This window comes from Parasteatoda tepidariorum, chromosome 3 (assembly GCF_982258835.1).
Source record: "Parasteatoda tepidariorum strain Cologne lab strain chromosome 3, Ptep-v5.0, whole genome shotgun sequence".
Taxonomy (NCBI): domain Eukaryota; kingdom Metazoa; phylum Arthropoda; class Arachnida; order Araneae; family Theridiidae; genus Parasteatoda; species Parasteatoda tepidariorum.
The window spans coordinates 12,059,761-12,074,356 of record NC_141757.1 but is presented as its reverse complement, the minus strand read 5'-3'; the positions used below and the strand labels follow the sequence as shown (position 1 = coordinate 12,074,356).

The 14,596-nt window shown below is 29.8% G+C and overlaps 1 protein-coding gene across 3 annotated transcripts in view; it reads right to left on the bottom strand.

Moving 5' to 3' along the window:
- LOC122268427 (adhesion molecule nephrin) overlaps positions 1-14,596 on the bottom strand; it is a 161,471-nt gene that overhangs the window by 12,282 nt on the left and 134,593 nt on the right. For 2 of the 3 annotated variants that reach the window (XM_087158811.1, XM_087158809.1), the window contains exons 8-11: positions 11,339-11,635; positions 8,913-9,212; positions 1,932-2,060; positions 399-429 (exon numbers count right to left, since the gene is read on the bottom strand). In XM_087158811.1, the coding sequence (XP_087014937.1) occupies positions 399-429; positions 1,932-2,060; positions 8,913-9,212; positions 11,339-11,635 (757 nt within the window). The remainder of the gene's footprint in view (positions 1-398; positions 430-1,931; positions 2,061-8,912; positions 9,213-11,338; positions 11,636-14,596) is intronic. The other variant, XM_087158810.1, reaches the window with a different exon arrangement.

Below are 14,596 nucleotides of genomic sequence, written 5' to 3'. Positions count from 1 at the left end.
TAAGTAGCGTGAAAATATCTTTTGTGATGTAACTCTTTCAAAAGTACATAAAAATGGTTGCCAGCAGGGGTGTACACGTAAATTTATTAAATACACCTTGTGCGCCACCTAGGAACCAAATCTAGAACCAGACACTCGAAATTTTTGCTCTGTTACAATCGTACCCTGTTACAATTGACCCCACTCTCCCCTACCATTTAATAAGACATATTAGGGCTAAAATAATTTCTAAAATCTTTAAAAAAGTACTAAACTAGATTAAGATTTAAAAAGGTTTTCGATGAAAACTACAATTCTTTTTATTACTATTTACGGCATTCCCCAATTATCAGTTTCAAATAAAATACTTTAATTATGAACTGACAGAACAAAATTAAGAAATTGGAAACTTATCTTACTTTTCTATAACTTCATTTTGAGGAACTCGTACTGAAAAAAAAACAGGTATAATTAATATTAATGTATCAGTTTTCACTTGAGGTATATATAAAAATATGTTATTTCTATTCCCAGATTTTGTAGCTTAACTACACACAAACTCCATAAAACCTTAAGTCTCAAAAATTCGAAAAAGAAATACGGATCCATAAAGTCTTGAGAAAAGTAAAACCTAAGCATTCATCAATATAGTTAGAAGAGGCCTGAGCAGCCTTGCACCAATGACACCCCGAAAAGAGTCCTCCCCCCCCTGCTGAAAGGTATATAGTTTGTCAAAAGTAAGAACTCCCCTAGCCACTCGTCTGAACCCGTGGCGGTGACTATTGTAACGAGGTTTAGCTATTTCGAGTAGGGGTGAGTGATCATTGTCTAGGACAGGTTTTGATTCGAATAAACGAGAAAAGGGGAATTTTCTTCGGTCTACAGCGTTATTAACCCTAAAGCAAAGAGAAGCTACCCTTCTGAAATGCGCTATTCTTGTTTCCGTAGCAGTAGACGGTCTCAGACTTTGTGTCGGGGGGAATTCTTCCGGTAGACAAACTATAAAAGATTTGATGTGGCCACTCAGAGAGCATGAGGGAGCCATCTGCCTTTTCCTCGAAATATTGAGCTGATGATATTTAGAGGTCTTTTACATTAAATTATTAATTGTATTGTAGGTTGATTGTTTTACCATGCAGCCATCAATATTACCATCACCCCGAAGTAGAAATTTGATCTGATTTATGATGGTCCAACATAATTGCAACTTGTTTTGATGGTTAGTTCATGTTGAAATATCATAAATTTCCATCATAGTTTTAGAAATCAAATGTTGGAACAATCATAAGCCACCATCATCCCAATGTAGAAATTCGGACTGATTTTTGATTTACCAACTTAAAATAAAAATGTTTTGGTAGTATATTGCGATGCCCAGTGGCTGAGTGGTAGCGGTTCACGCTCCCGTGCCGCAAGTCCAGGGTTCGATCCTCGGGCCGGGCAAGGTTGACTCAGCCTTTCATTCCTTCAGTGGGTCGATAAATGCGTACCAAGCATGCTGGGGAACTAAACACTGGGGGTTCTGCGTTCGGCTGTCCAACTAACTGGAACATCTGCTCTTGCACCCCAGAGCCAATGGTCAAGAAAACTGAGATGGTCACAGTAGGCCTTGGCACTCTATGGGCTGTCGCGCCACTGAGTTTAGTTTGGGTAGTATATTGCTGTAGAACCGACAATAATTATTGCTGTTTTCTTATTTACAGCGGAAGTAAGCTGGAAATGTGCTATAGTTTTAAAATAAATTACTTAGAAATGAAACCTAAGATAATTCCATTTCTTTAAAAAATGGAGTTGAACCACTATTAAAATAAGGTCTGTGAATATGAAATAATCTATTTGATATCTATTTTGAAGTCATAATTTCAGAAAGACTGATTGAAATGCTTGAACTTTAAAAATTATTATACATAGCGTTAGGTTTGAAATAAATTTTTTAATCTATATTTTGATACCTTCATGAGATATGCTGTTAGTTTTATTCCTATATACTACAACTATTGCAGCTACAGCCAGCAAGGATAGAGCCACAAGTACTGTAAGAGTTGCTATTAACACTGCTCCTATCACATTACTTTTCTTATCTGCAATTATAAGTACACAAAAATATAGTTGCAACAAAAATGCACTTAGTATGCATTGAATATTAACAGCTATGAATTATATATCTGCATACCATATAGGCATAAAAATATATATAGGCATAAAAACATTAATTTTTAATTAATATTTTTATGCCTATTCTTATATACTTAAGTATATAAAAATAGGCATAAAAATATTAATTAAAAATTAAGTAGAACAATTCCTTTATTCATAGATACACACACAATTCAGTTAAAATATTCGAACCATAGTTTTAGCTACATAGTTTTCCATGGTTGATTCTCAAAAAGACCTTTTTTTCCTAAATTTTCCTAGTAGATATATAAACAACAAAACAATTTTATAGTATGTAGGTATATAAAGTACAAAACAAATATATAAACAGTCCATTTCTAATTAAAATGAATCCATATTTATTAACTTGAATCAAATATGCTAAGTAACTTAAGAAAAAATGATTTTAATCAACAGACAAGCAAAAAATAAATGTATAAATAAACAATTAAAACGCAACATTTTAGTCTTGGCTATAAATTAATAAATAAATTATCCTTAACATATGAAGAAAAGCTGAAAGAAATAAAATAAAAAGAAAGGCAGAATTTGTTAAGTAATAAAATAAAAAATTCACTTATCTACAAAGTCAACCTAAAAAAAAATTTAAAAAACTTTAAAAAAATTAAGAATTTAAAATAATCTGTATTTAATTGACATAAGTCGTATTTAATCAACTAACAAACGCTCTTAGGAACAGAAGGGAAAAAACGAGAAGAAAAAATCTCTACGAATGATTAAGATTTTCTATTTTAAAAAATGAATCTAAAATAAGATAGAAAAATATAAATTACGATGGTAAGACTTTGAAATTCATAAAAAAAATTTCAGAAAAAACTTATTTTAATGATATCTACCAAGACACAGAAAAAGAAACAAGCAAATATATGTTAAATTTAAGCCGAATTATAATAAATGTAAAAAAAAATTAAAATAAAAATTTTTTAAACATAATAATAAGTACAAAAGAAAATAATAAAACTCAAGAAAAATTTATTTATCAAATTAAATAAAAACACTGAAAAATTACATAACGGAAACGATATTTAAAATAAGTGATAATATAAATTTTATCTTATTAAAGCCCTGCCATATAATCCTACACAGAACAAAGAGTACGAAATTCATTGTGAACGAATAAAAAACACTGAAAACGTAGTGGAATAAAAAATTTATGACTTGTAAAAAGAGAAAAATGCAATCTACTTCATTAAATAATCGTCTGCTTTTAGCAATAAATTATTGCAGGCTTATATCAATAAAAAATAGTTTTTTTTTTATTTTTTTATAAAAGCAGACGATTTTTAACGAAAGTAGCTGTAATTCCGAATCAGGCAAAACTTGCAAATAATTGAGAAGCAAAAGTGAATTTAGAAGAAAAAAATACAAGCCCAATACTCTTAAGGCAGAAGTTTCAAGATCTTAAACTCGGGCATCCGATTGGCAACACTCGAGAAACGATTAAAAAGAATCTTGAGGATAATTACAGTCTGTAGAGAGAAAAATTGGATTTTTCTTAATTCTGTATTGCGCATGTGCAAATGATATTGAAAACGGAACAGTGAATTCCCACAATATGATAGAGTAGCAAATTCCCTGACAATTCTCGATTTATGAGTAAAATTGCGTTTTTCTCTGAAAGTTCCTTGACTTTTTTTCAATCTTACTTTTCCTCACAATTCTCGGTATTTCCGATATTTTCAGTTCGTACGAACCTAGAGTTTTTTTCCTAAATTTAAATTAATTCAATTAATGTAACTCATTTTTTTTATTTCATTATACTTTTTCAATTAAAGAAAAAAAATGAAAAATGAATATTATTTGCCATATTTTCAACAGTATATAATTGATTTGTTTAAACATTTCGTTATCTGAAAATTTGTAGCAGTTGATGACTGCAGATAATTAATTAAAAATATATGTACAGCTCTTTCTAATTAAAACTTTAGTCAAAGTAAAACCTTAAGAAAATAAAAAATGATCATAAATTTTCTTTTTCATAACCGTTATTGAACAGCCAACCGAATTTCTGCGTTTACAACTACTAATGTTCAACGCCGCAGCCTTATAATTTTGAACCCAATCTAGAAGACAAGAAAACTCCTGGATAAAGTATTGGGAGAAATTTGCCTTCATGGAGGACTTTTTCATGGTACTAACCAGCCTTTGCGTTACATGGAGAGGAAGACCACGAGAACCTTCCACGGTTAGTCTGACGGCAAGGGGTCTCTAACCCATGATCCGTCTACCACTGAGGATATTTCACGTCAGCACTGTGGTCGGTGCAAGCCGGATGCGGAATTCGTATAGATTCGAACCCGGTTCACCTCATTGGAAGGCGAACTCTCTATCCCTTGATCCATCGCGGCTCATTCATATATTTGTAAAAAAATTTTAAACTTGCTCAGTAAGAAATCAAGATATGTTTTTCGATAATTAAGAATACAATGTGACCAGTATAAAAGGATATATTTACATGGAGGTTAGAATAAGACGATTTGGCATAAAATATCGTTGGCCCCTCTCTAAATCCACCATCTTTATCTGTCCTATGTCCAGGATTAAATTCAAACCAGTGACCATGCATAATTAAGAATCATTTTTAATATTCATTATACAGATGTAGTTATGTGGGCTTAAAAATTTACTTTTCTTCCTTAATTTAACATTGGTTTCATAATGATCTAGTTTATTACTACAAAAATACATGAAAAAATATACTAAACTAGTATTACAAAAATTTTGTTGTCGAACATTGAGTTGAACGATTTTCAACTAATACCATTCAAATTAAAAGTACAGTAACTTGAAATTTAATATATTTTTCTGCTGACAAAATAAAAAAAAAATACAGTATTTGTTCAAAAGTACGTTTTATCACTAATCTTGATACCAAGAGCATTAAAATAAAAGTAACTTATTATATTGTTTTAATAAATGTTCATAGTTTTGACTAAGTCATTACAACCATCCATTTGAAATTTAATATTTTAACATTCTGGAATAAAATTATTTTCAACTAATAACAAAATATGTTTTTTTTGTTGAAATTCACATTTAAATCAACGATTAAAATGTAAGGTAACAAAATATTTAGAATAAAAGATTAGGTGAAAAAATTTGTTTCTAAATTTTAAGTAAAACTTAAAAAACGTTCTCTTCCATGAAAGAATTTTCTCAAAAATTCTCTTTCCAAATTAAAGAATTTATTTTATTTTCAAAAATATTGTGCATTGTATTCATTGTTGTACTATTGACATTTATCAAAATATGACAAAATAACCTTTATATAAACTAGGAAAAATATTTTCTGGAACTACGGAAATTCCGTAATAGTTAGAGAGTATGCAGTCAAATAAACTATGTAAATATAATAGTAAACTGACTAAAATAACAGTTAAAACCCTGAATAAAATAGCAAAACCTCTTGAGGAAGGAAAATCCTAACTGCTAACAAAATTGAATGCCTGCGTAATTTAAAAATTTCGTTGGAAATGTAAGAGTTATTAATCCTTAACAAACAAAATCCTAAACAAATGCAATATGTATTTGTGTTTTTTTTAATACAAAGCTTCCGAGTTGTTATAACAAACCACATACTAAATTAATTTCAATATATTATTTTGCATAAAATTTAGACATGAACTTTATTTTATACAATAATTCGCTACCGTAAACCGGGGCGAGTCTACCCATCCAGGGGCGAGTATACCCATTTTAGTTTTATTTAATTTTCACTATTTTAAATTGCAAATAAAAAAATTTTCACCGATGGAGGACTTAGTTCAGACTCTAAGAAAGTTGGCGCTGTAGTAATTTGATCCGTTTTTATTTATTTGGTGTCTTTTTAACCGACCTGTTCAAACGTCTTTTGAGAGATTTGTATTGAAAATCAGCAAACTTTTAGTTGGTGCTCCGTAAGTATATTATTATTATTACTATTTTCACTTTGGTTAAGTGATAAACTTATCTAAGACTAAGATTACATTAATTTTATATAAAAAAAAACAGAAAGAATGTAAGTTTTGCTTTTGTAAACAAAAAGCCAGAATTCGCGGGGCGAGTCTACACATTCGTATTTAGTTTTAATAAAGCAAAATAATATAATTTAGAACTTTGTTTATATTAAAATTAAGTCATTTTAAATGAATTTGAGTATATTATTTTAATTCTGCATTGATAAATTTATCATTAATAAGAAAATTTATAGGTTAAATATAAATGTAAATATAAAATATGTTTATTTTACCTATTTTTTCAATTTTTATATTACAAAATTAACTTTTTTTATTTAATGCAAGTTAAATAAATTATTATTTATTATTACAGATGGTTCGAAATTATATTCGCAAAACAAATGGATTTAAATGTTACAAAAAATGCCATGATTTTGTTAATAATCTTTCATTATTATTATTTATTAATTATTTAATTGTAAATTTATATTAATTTTAATTTATTTTTATCACCAATAATCAGAAAAAAGTGTTATTTTATAATGTTAATGATTATAAAAACAAAACTGTGATCAAAATGTGATAATCGATCAAATACTCAATTTGTGTTATTTTATGAATAAAAAAATGGAATATAATAAAGTTATGAATTTTACTTCATAAATATCCTATATAGTAACTAAAATAACAATTTAATAGTAAAATTTGATTATTTACAATGTTAACATTCATTTTAGTAGAATGGGTAGACTCGCCCCATACGAGAGATTTGTCAGCAGTTCTATAAAAATATACAGTAACAGCGTAACTGTTAATATTTTCTAAAATCGATTTCACAGCTTTAAAGAGGGATAAATAGCGATTCCGAAACACCTATTAAAAGCCTTTTTTCTTTAATATTTACAAAAGTTTGACCACTTGAAAGTTGACAAACTGAAAAAATTGGTAGACTCGCCCCGGTTTACGGTAGCTGTTAGTCAAAATATAAATTTAATTCCATTTATCTACGTTTCTTATTTGAATAAAACTAATTAGGTAGGTCATAGATAATTTTTTAAATAAGTTTTATCATTCGTTAAAACCAGTTTATGTGATGTGAATGATGTCTAGACAAATAAAATCAAAACCCATCACTGAATGATGCTTACACATGTTTTTATATTTGTGTTAAAACATAATAAACTGGCAAGTTTAAAATCAAAACTATTTATTAATTAAATTCTTTATCTCAGTAATAAAGTTACCGACATTCTAGCGATAATGAAAATAAAATCGAAACAGTGTGATACCACAATAGGCATTACACATTTCCTAGCTTTTAAAATTTCTTTAATTTCTTAAAACTTATTTTTTGAATTATTCTTAATCAAATTATAATGTAATTAAATTAAATCAACTAGTTAATTTTCTATTACAAGTTATAAAAAAATGAGTATAAAATATTTTACTATTTTTCTTATCGATCAATGTAGCGGCTAACTTTTTATTTCAATACTAATGTAAGACTCATTAATTCACTGTCGCGGCGTTGTTATCTTTCGATAAATCGCCAACCTTGGATCTCTTCACATGCTCTTAACTGTCCGTTGGGAACAATTCATTCACTTTTAATTTCCAATTTTTGGAGACTGGGGGTGCGCTTTTGAGCAAACCAGTCCCAACCGTTAAATATAAAAATGCTAACTAAAATTCTCGATGCAAGAGATTGATTTATCTTGATACCCTTAAAGGATTTCTTTTCTTCATTATTTTTATGTTTCTGAATTATGGCCATTTTAAATAATAATTAAATTAATTTTTCTGAAACAATCATATTTATTTCTCTGAGACAATAATCATTTTATTACATCCAAATTAAAATGTATCTAACTGACAAAGAGTCAATGATGCTACCGGAACATATCCACTAATTAATTTAAAACGATCACGGTCATAATACTTAATTTTGTGACTTCTGCAGGATATTTCACTGCGTGTAAGGTGACAGCAAACTTAGACCTTCTCGAGCTCGATAATAAATAATATATTTCCAAACGTAGCTAAAATTACTGCAGTTTATGGAGGACAATACAAATCTATGAATTGTGTGATTGCGCATGAGATTGGTGTAAACATTCAACTTTCCTGGTGTTCAGATTTATAAACACCCTTTAAAATGCATATGGAAGTTCAATTCAAACTTAATTTGGAATGAAGCATTCATTTACACATTTTTTTAGAGTTTTTAGATATTTAATTCAGATAGAAATTGTACCACAATTTTTACAATGAAGAGAACGTCAACCTATAATTTATTTTAATATTGTAAATAAATGTCTTTTCATTAAATACAAAACTTCATAATGGGTTAAATCATAGAACATCCCACCTCTTGGTGACTTTTTGCAATCTCGCCAAGTTGGCTTGTATTACTGGGATCAACGTTGCTTTTTGATTGTTAAAAAAACAAAACAATTTTATTATAAATTTATTATAATATTTTTAATCGATGCTGCATAACCGGTGCTGCATAAAAAAAAAAAATTAGATAATAAAGGAAATAAATGAAATAACGATTAAAAAATGAAATAATAACGATGATTCTAACAGCAAGAGATCAGAATAAAATTGAAATAAAAATAACGTTAATAATAAATATAATAATAATAATAAATAACGTTCAAAATAATCTCCCCGAAATATCTTCCGGAAACCTATAGTTTGGCGAGATTTCAAAAACTTGCTTGGCGAGATTTTTAAACAAATCGCCAAGGTGTTTGCTATTCTAGGATCGACCCTTCATAATGGAATGAATTTTAAAGTTAATTAATTAAACGCTACCTGTCAATGTTTCACCTGATAATAATGTAGTTGCAGTGAGTGCTACTGATGAACTTCGACCCTCTGAGTTGGATGAATAAATTATAATGATGAACGAAACGTGGGAAGGCAATCCCTTCACTAGAAAACTTGGTTTATCGGTTGATGATATGTTGACGAGTAATATTTCTTCCTTGACGCTGTACATCTCTACGAAGAAGGCCTGTTTTCTTCCGCCATCATAGCCTTCTTTGCACGATATGAATAAAGAATTGTATGATTGATTGCTGACGGTGCAGTTTTGTAATGGTTCTGGAGGACCTGGGAGATGATTCAAACCATAATTACTTGTTGTATTATATCGATTGCTATGAATACATGACATAAAAAGGAATAATTAAAGAATCTGTTGGATAATACAGGAATAAATTGTCAGAAAAATCTGACGTCTGTCATGAAAATATATTTCATAAATCTTTTAAGTAATTTCAAACAAGTTAAATGATTAAAGACTAAGAAAACTTCAAAAAAAATAAAAAAAATAAATTGCGATCGATTTATTACGAACACTGGTTACCCATTGGTCAATTGCTTTTTTTCTGGTTTGACTCCGATAAACGCCACGACATTTCAAATCAATGGTTGCAAAAACTGTCTCCATTGATGTTTGTTGTCGGATTGGTTTTCAAATCCTGCCTATAGACGTGTTTTAAGACGTCGCAAATTACCTTTCCTTCTACAGTATTCATGTTTATATTAAAATCACCGTCAAGACAGTAATTATAAGTTAATAATAAAAGAACATTAAAATATTTTAAATTAACATTATGTAAATAAATGAACAAAAAGGTGAAAATAAAAAGAAAAAAAGAATTCTAAAAAAATTATCAAACAGCAGCGGTCGCCATAGCAGTGCATGCAATGACGACGCATGCGCACTGTTTACTATTACTCTTGAACTCAGGTGAAAAGTGTGATGACGTATATATAAATTGCGCACGCCGTCAAACCCAAAACAAGACCTATTTTGCCAATGGTTAAAAATTATTGTAGAATTGAAAAAAAAAAATCGAACACAATAGCATAATACTGGAATAAAGAAATTGCGTAGAACATGAAAAAATAAGAATGCTACTAGATAAATGGGAAATTGGTCTTAGATGTCATGAAAATAAATTTTATAAATCTTTTAAACAATAACAAACAAGTTAAATGATTAAAAAAATAAGAAAATGATTGCAGAATTGGAAGAAAAAAAATCGAATACAATGGCATAATACTCGAATAAAAAAAAATGTGTACAACATGTAAAAATAAGAATGTTACAAGATAAATGGGACATTGATCTTAGATTTGGAATAAACATTTAAGTATGTAGACAAAAGTTACAAACAAGAAAGAATAGGAAATGAAAGGGTAAAACTTTAATCCGTTTCGAGTTTTTCCCTTCATCAAACATGTACGGGTACCACAACCTGAACGACGGTTATTTCAGACTATTTTAAAATTATTTTATTTAATTTTTGCACCAAGTTCAGTACGTTACGTTTAGTTAGTATTAAGCATTCTAGACGCACTAGATCTGGGACCAAGAAACTTTCAAATCTAAAGCTAACAGATTTGAGTTTTAAATATTTTCATTGTGTTACCGCCTATAAGTTACCAAATTGATGATATTCTATAACTTAGTTTTTTATTTTCTTATCTAGTACATTTCTAATATATGAACGCCAACTCAGCTTTCTTTTATCATTTTATAATTTTATAGCAATAGATGAAACAGTAAGAATGTTTAGAGGATGAATACAAACTGATTCACGATGGTCCAACATAAGAATAGCAGCCTGTTTTGATGGTTTGTTCATATGAAACCATCAGAAAGTTCCATCATAGTTTCTAAGAAATCAAATGTTGGAACGATCATGAACGACCACCATCGCTATTTGCGAATTCAGAATAATTTATGGTCCAACATAAAAAATATCGAAACTGTTTTGATGGTATATTCCTGAGAATCATCAAGAATTCCCATTTAACCATCATGGATTGTTGGTCCATGAGAATCAAACTTCTCTGGAAGGTAAACCATCATAGTATTAAAGTAGCATTTTCCATCATGGAATGATGGAAGTTTGCTTGCATATCAAAAACAATGAAAGCATAATCGAAAATGTTGGATGATGGTGACCATCAAATGATCGACCATCATGAATCACACTGAAAACATAAACCATCAAGAATATTGACATGGGTACAATACCTATGAACAAAATTTTATTCCATTCCCTCAAATTAAATGCCTTTCACTAGGTCCTATGTCGTCAAAGTAATTTCATAATCACTCTGAACATTCTATGAGAAACGGAATCTATAGATTTATTCTATAGATTATGCTTTGATATTTTCATGTATGATAGCTTCGTAAGTATAAGAAAGATAATAGTTACCTGTTGGAGTTATTTCAAAAATGCATGGTTGTCTCATGATCCCGACAGCATTTCTTGCATAGCAAATCAGAGAGCCATAATCGTTTTCGTTTAATGGAATGTATCTTGCAACACTCTTGGATTTTTTCACGTCATTTTTGAACGTCCTAATCTCTCTTGTCTCATTCAAAGGATTGCTGAATCTCCACCAAAACTCAATCACTTCGGGATCAGACTCCACATTGCAACTCACATTAATTCTTTCGTTTTTTCCAACGCCATAACTTCGCCTGTGTTTGTGAATGCACATTGGAGTATCTGTGGAAAAGATAAAAATGCTAAATTAGTGGTGTCACACACAATTTATGCCACATATACTTATAACTGTCGTTGAACAGCGCACCCAATTTTTTGGGTTGACAATAATTAATGTTCAACTCCGTAGCCTTGTAATTTCGACCCCAATCCAAAAGACAGCTGGAACAGTGAGAAACTGGAACAGACACCCTTAAGGTGAAATAGACTTAAGGGTGTCTGTTCCAGCTTCTCACTGGAAGCGCATCGCTAGAGATAAAATAATTGCGGACTGGAATGCAGAATTTCTTGCTTCGCCTCGGTCGCTCTGGACGAAAAGGTTCTTTCCATCCATTTTTCACCGTTTGCAATGTAAATTCTTTGCAACTGATTTTAAATTGACCCAAATTTTAACAAACCATGGAAATTTTAAGAGATATTTATTTCTTTTCCATCTGCAGACCAGTGGAATTTGTGCTTGCGGTGATGCTGAACATATTCTTCTTCACTGTAGTCTCTATGCGAGTGCCCGAATGAATTTAAAGACTGATTTGAGACGTCTTTCAATTTGTTGGCCACCTGTCTTATCAGAACTGGTCAAAAGTATTGAAAGTCTTGCGGCCTTGCGGAATTTTGTTTCTAATGTAAATTTGTAAATTTTTCTCCTTTTGTTTTTTACTTACAACTGTAAGCCTCATGCTATACTTTGTGGTGCATGAGGAGTTTTAAGTCGTTTAAATTAAAAAAAAAAATCCAAAAGACAAGGGAACTCCTGGATAAAGAATTTGGAGAAATTTGCTTTCGTGGGAGACTTTTAAACGGAACTAACCTGCATTTGCGTTACATGGAGAGGAAGAACACGAAATCCCTTTCACGGTAAAACTGAAGGCAAAGGGACTCTAACCCATGATCCGTCTACCACTGAGGATATTTTATGTCATCACTGTGGTCAGTGAAAGCCAAATGCGGTATTCGTATCGATTAGCCATCACTGGGATTCGAACCCGCTCTATCCGCTGAGCCTTCATGGCATGCCACAAATACTAAAAATGTATCACTTAAATTTACTTTTGTTAAGCAAAGTGGCTAAATATTTTTATTCGAGTTTTTTTGGAGGATTTTTCTACTACTACGCCAATTTTACGTAAAATCTTAATTATCAGGTGATACTATGCAGCTTTATTGTTTTTACGCATCTGAAACCGGTTTACGTTTGTTTATGTTCGTGTATCAATTGGTTAACATTGTAATGTAATACGTTCAAAAATACAAATTGGAAGTATATAAAAATATCCTGAATAAAAACCCATTGCATGTATGTTTAAACATAAAAGTATTGCATATAAACTAGTGTAAAATATGCAATTATTAAAACACTGCAATGTGTCTAATAATATGGTATATTTATTATTATACACTAATTTAATACCTGCAGTGGTCTATCCAGACATTTTGTAAAAGGTCCTGTTTTTGTAAAATTGTGAAAAAATTACTCGCAATTTGTGAATATAAAATAAGCTTTAAGTCGCATTCTTTCAACCAGGGTTCTGCTTTGTGAATTTGTGCAAATAGGGTCCTGTTACTGCAGAAAAACCTTTTCAAGGAGTTTTTAAATTGTAAATGGATACAAGATTATGCTCAACACTGTAAAATTATAAAGAAAATTAAATTTTCAAAAATAAACAGCTATTGCTGCAACTAAATTAGAGATGCAACATACAAATATTTGATATTTACCCTATACTCCACAACACAAAATATTCATTTCGGACGAATAATGGAAACAAAATCACTCATATTTTTAATAATTTCAATTGACATATTTTAAATAACACAACTTAGTTATGTATCACTTCTAATGTGTTGCACATTAAGTAAACTTAAACAATTCTTAAATTTATAATAGTTTTTTTTCTTCAAAAATTGATATAAGTTAATTTTTATTTACATAATATTTTATCAATTAATTTTATGAATAATAAATATATTGCTCAATTATTTATTTACAAAAAAATATCATTTAATATCAGTAAGAATGTACACACGATGTTTTTAGAAGTAGAAATATTTTCTTAGAATACTACATTTGGAATTTATAAATTTTTTTTGACTGCGAAGAGGTTAAGATACATAATATAAATGAAATGAGATCAAACTTAGCCTTAGAATTAAAGCGGAAAAACATGATTAACAAAATATCAGAGCAATATATGTCGATTGCCAGTAGATTTGAAAATATCAATTAATAGCTGAACACTCAGCATCAGTCAATTTTTCCCGCCCATTTACAATAATACGCAAATGTCTTTCGAGTATCTCTTTTGAAGGGTCCGTTTTTATGAAAAGATATTTTGTGAAGGGTTCGTTAACGGACCCAAATTTCTTCAAAACAGACCCCTAACCTGATATAATAATTATTCTATATTTATATAGAATCATTATTATTAGAATAATTATATAGAATAATTATTATTATATAGAATAATTATTACGTCTAATTTATCCAATCGTCGAATTTATATTATATATTGTCTAAATTAACCAACTGATAAACGAACGTAATCAGGTACAAACTGGTTTTAGTCTTGTAAAAACAATAAAGCTGTATGGTATAACCTGATAATTGAGATTTTACATAGAATCTTACAGTGCGTCTCATAATTTGGCCAAGAACTGTATATTATCGACCGTGTGTCGCATGTAGAGAGTTGCTCTGAGGCTTTAAATAATTAGGATTCCCACTAAAAAAAATGAAACCTAAGACAGCCATCTTAAAAAGGCTTTTTTCGCTTGCTAGTGACCCAGTAAAACGAACACGTATCCTCTTACGCATAGAAAACGAAACTTACTTTCTGGAAACTTACTTTGCTTATGTAAATTTTATTTGTTCGGTACAACTTCTGGTTGTGTAGAAATTAGTTATGATAATGTGTTATAATAAGTTGACAGTATCTCTAAACAAAAAGTATACCATGAGACTTACCA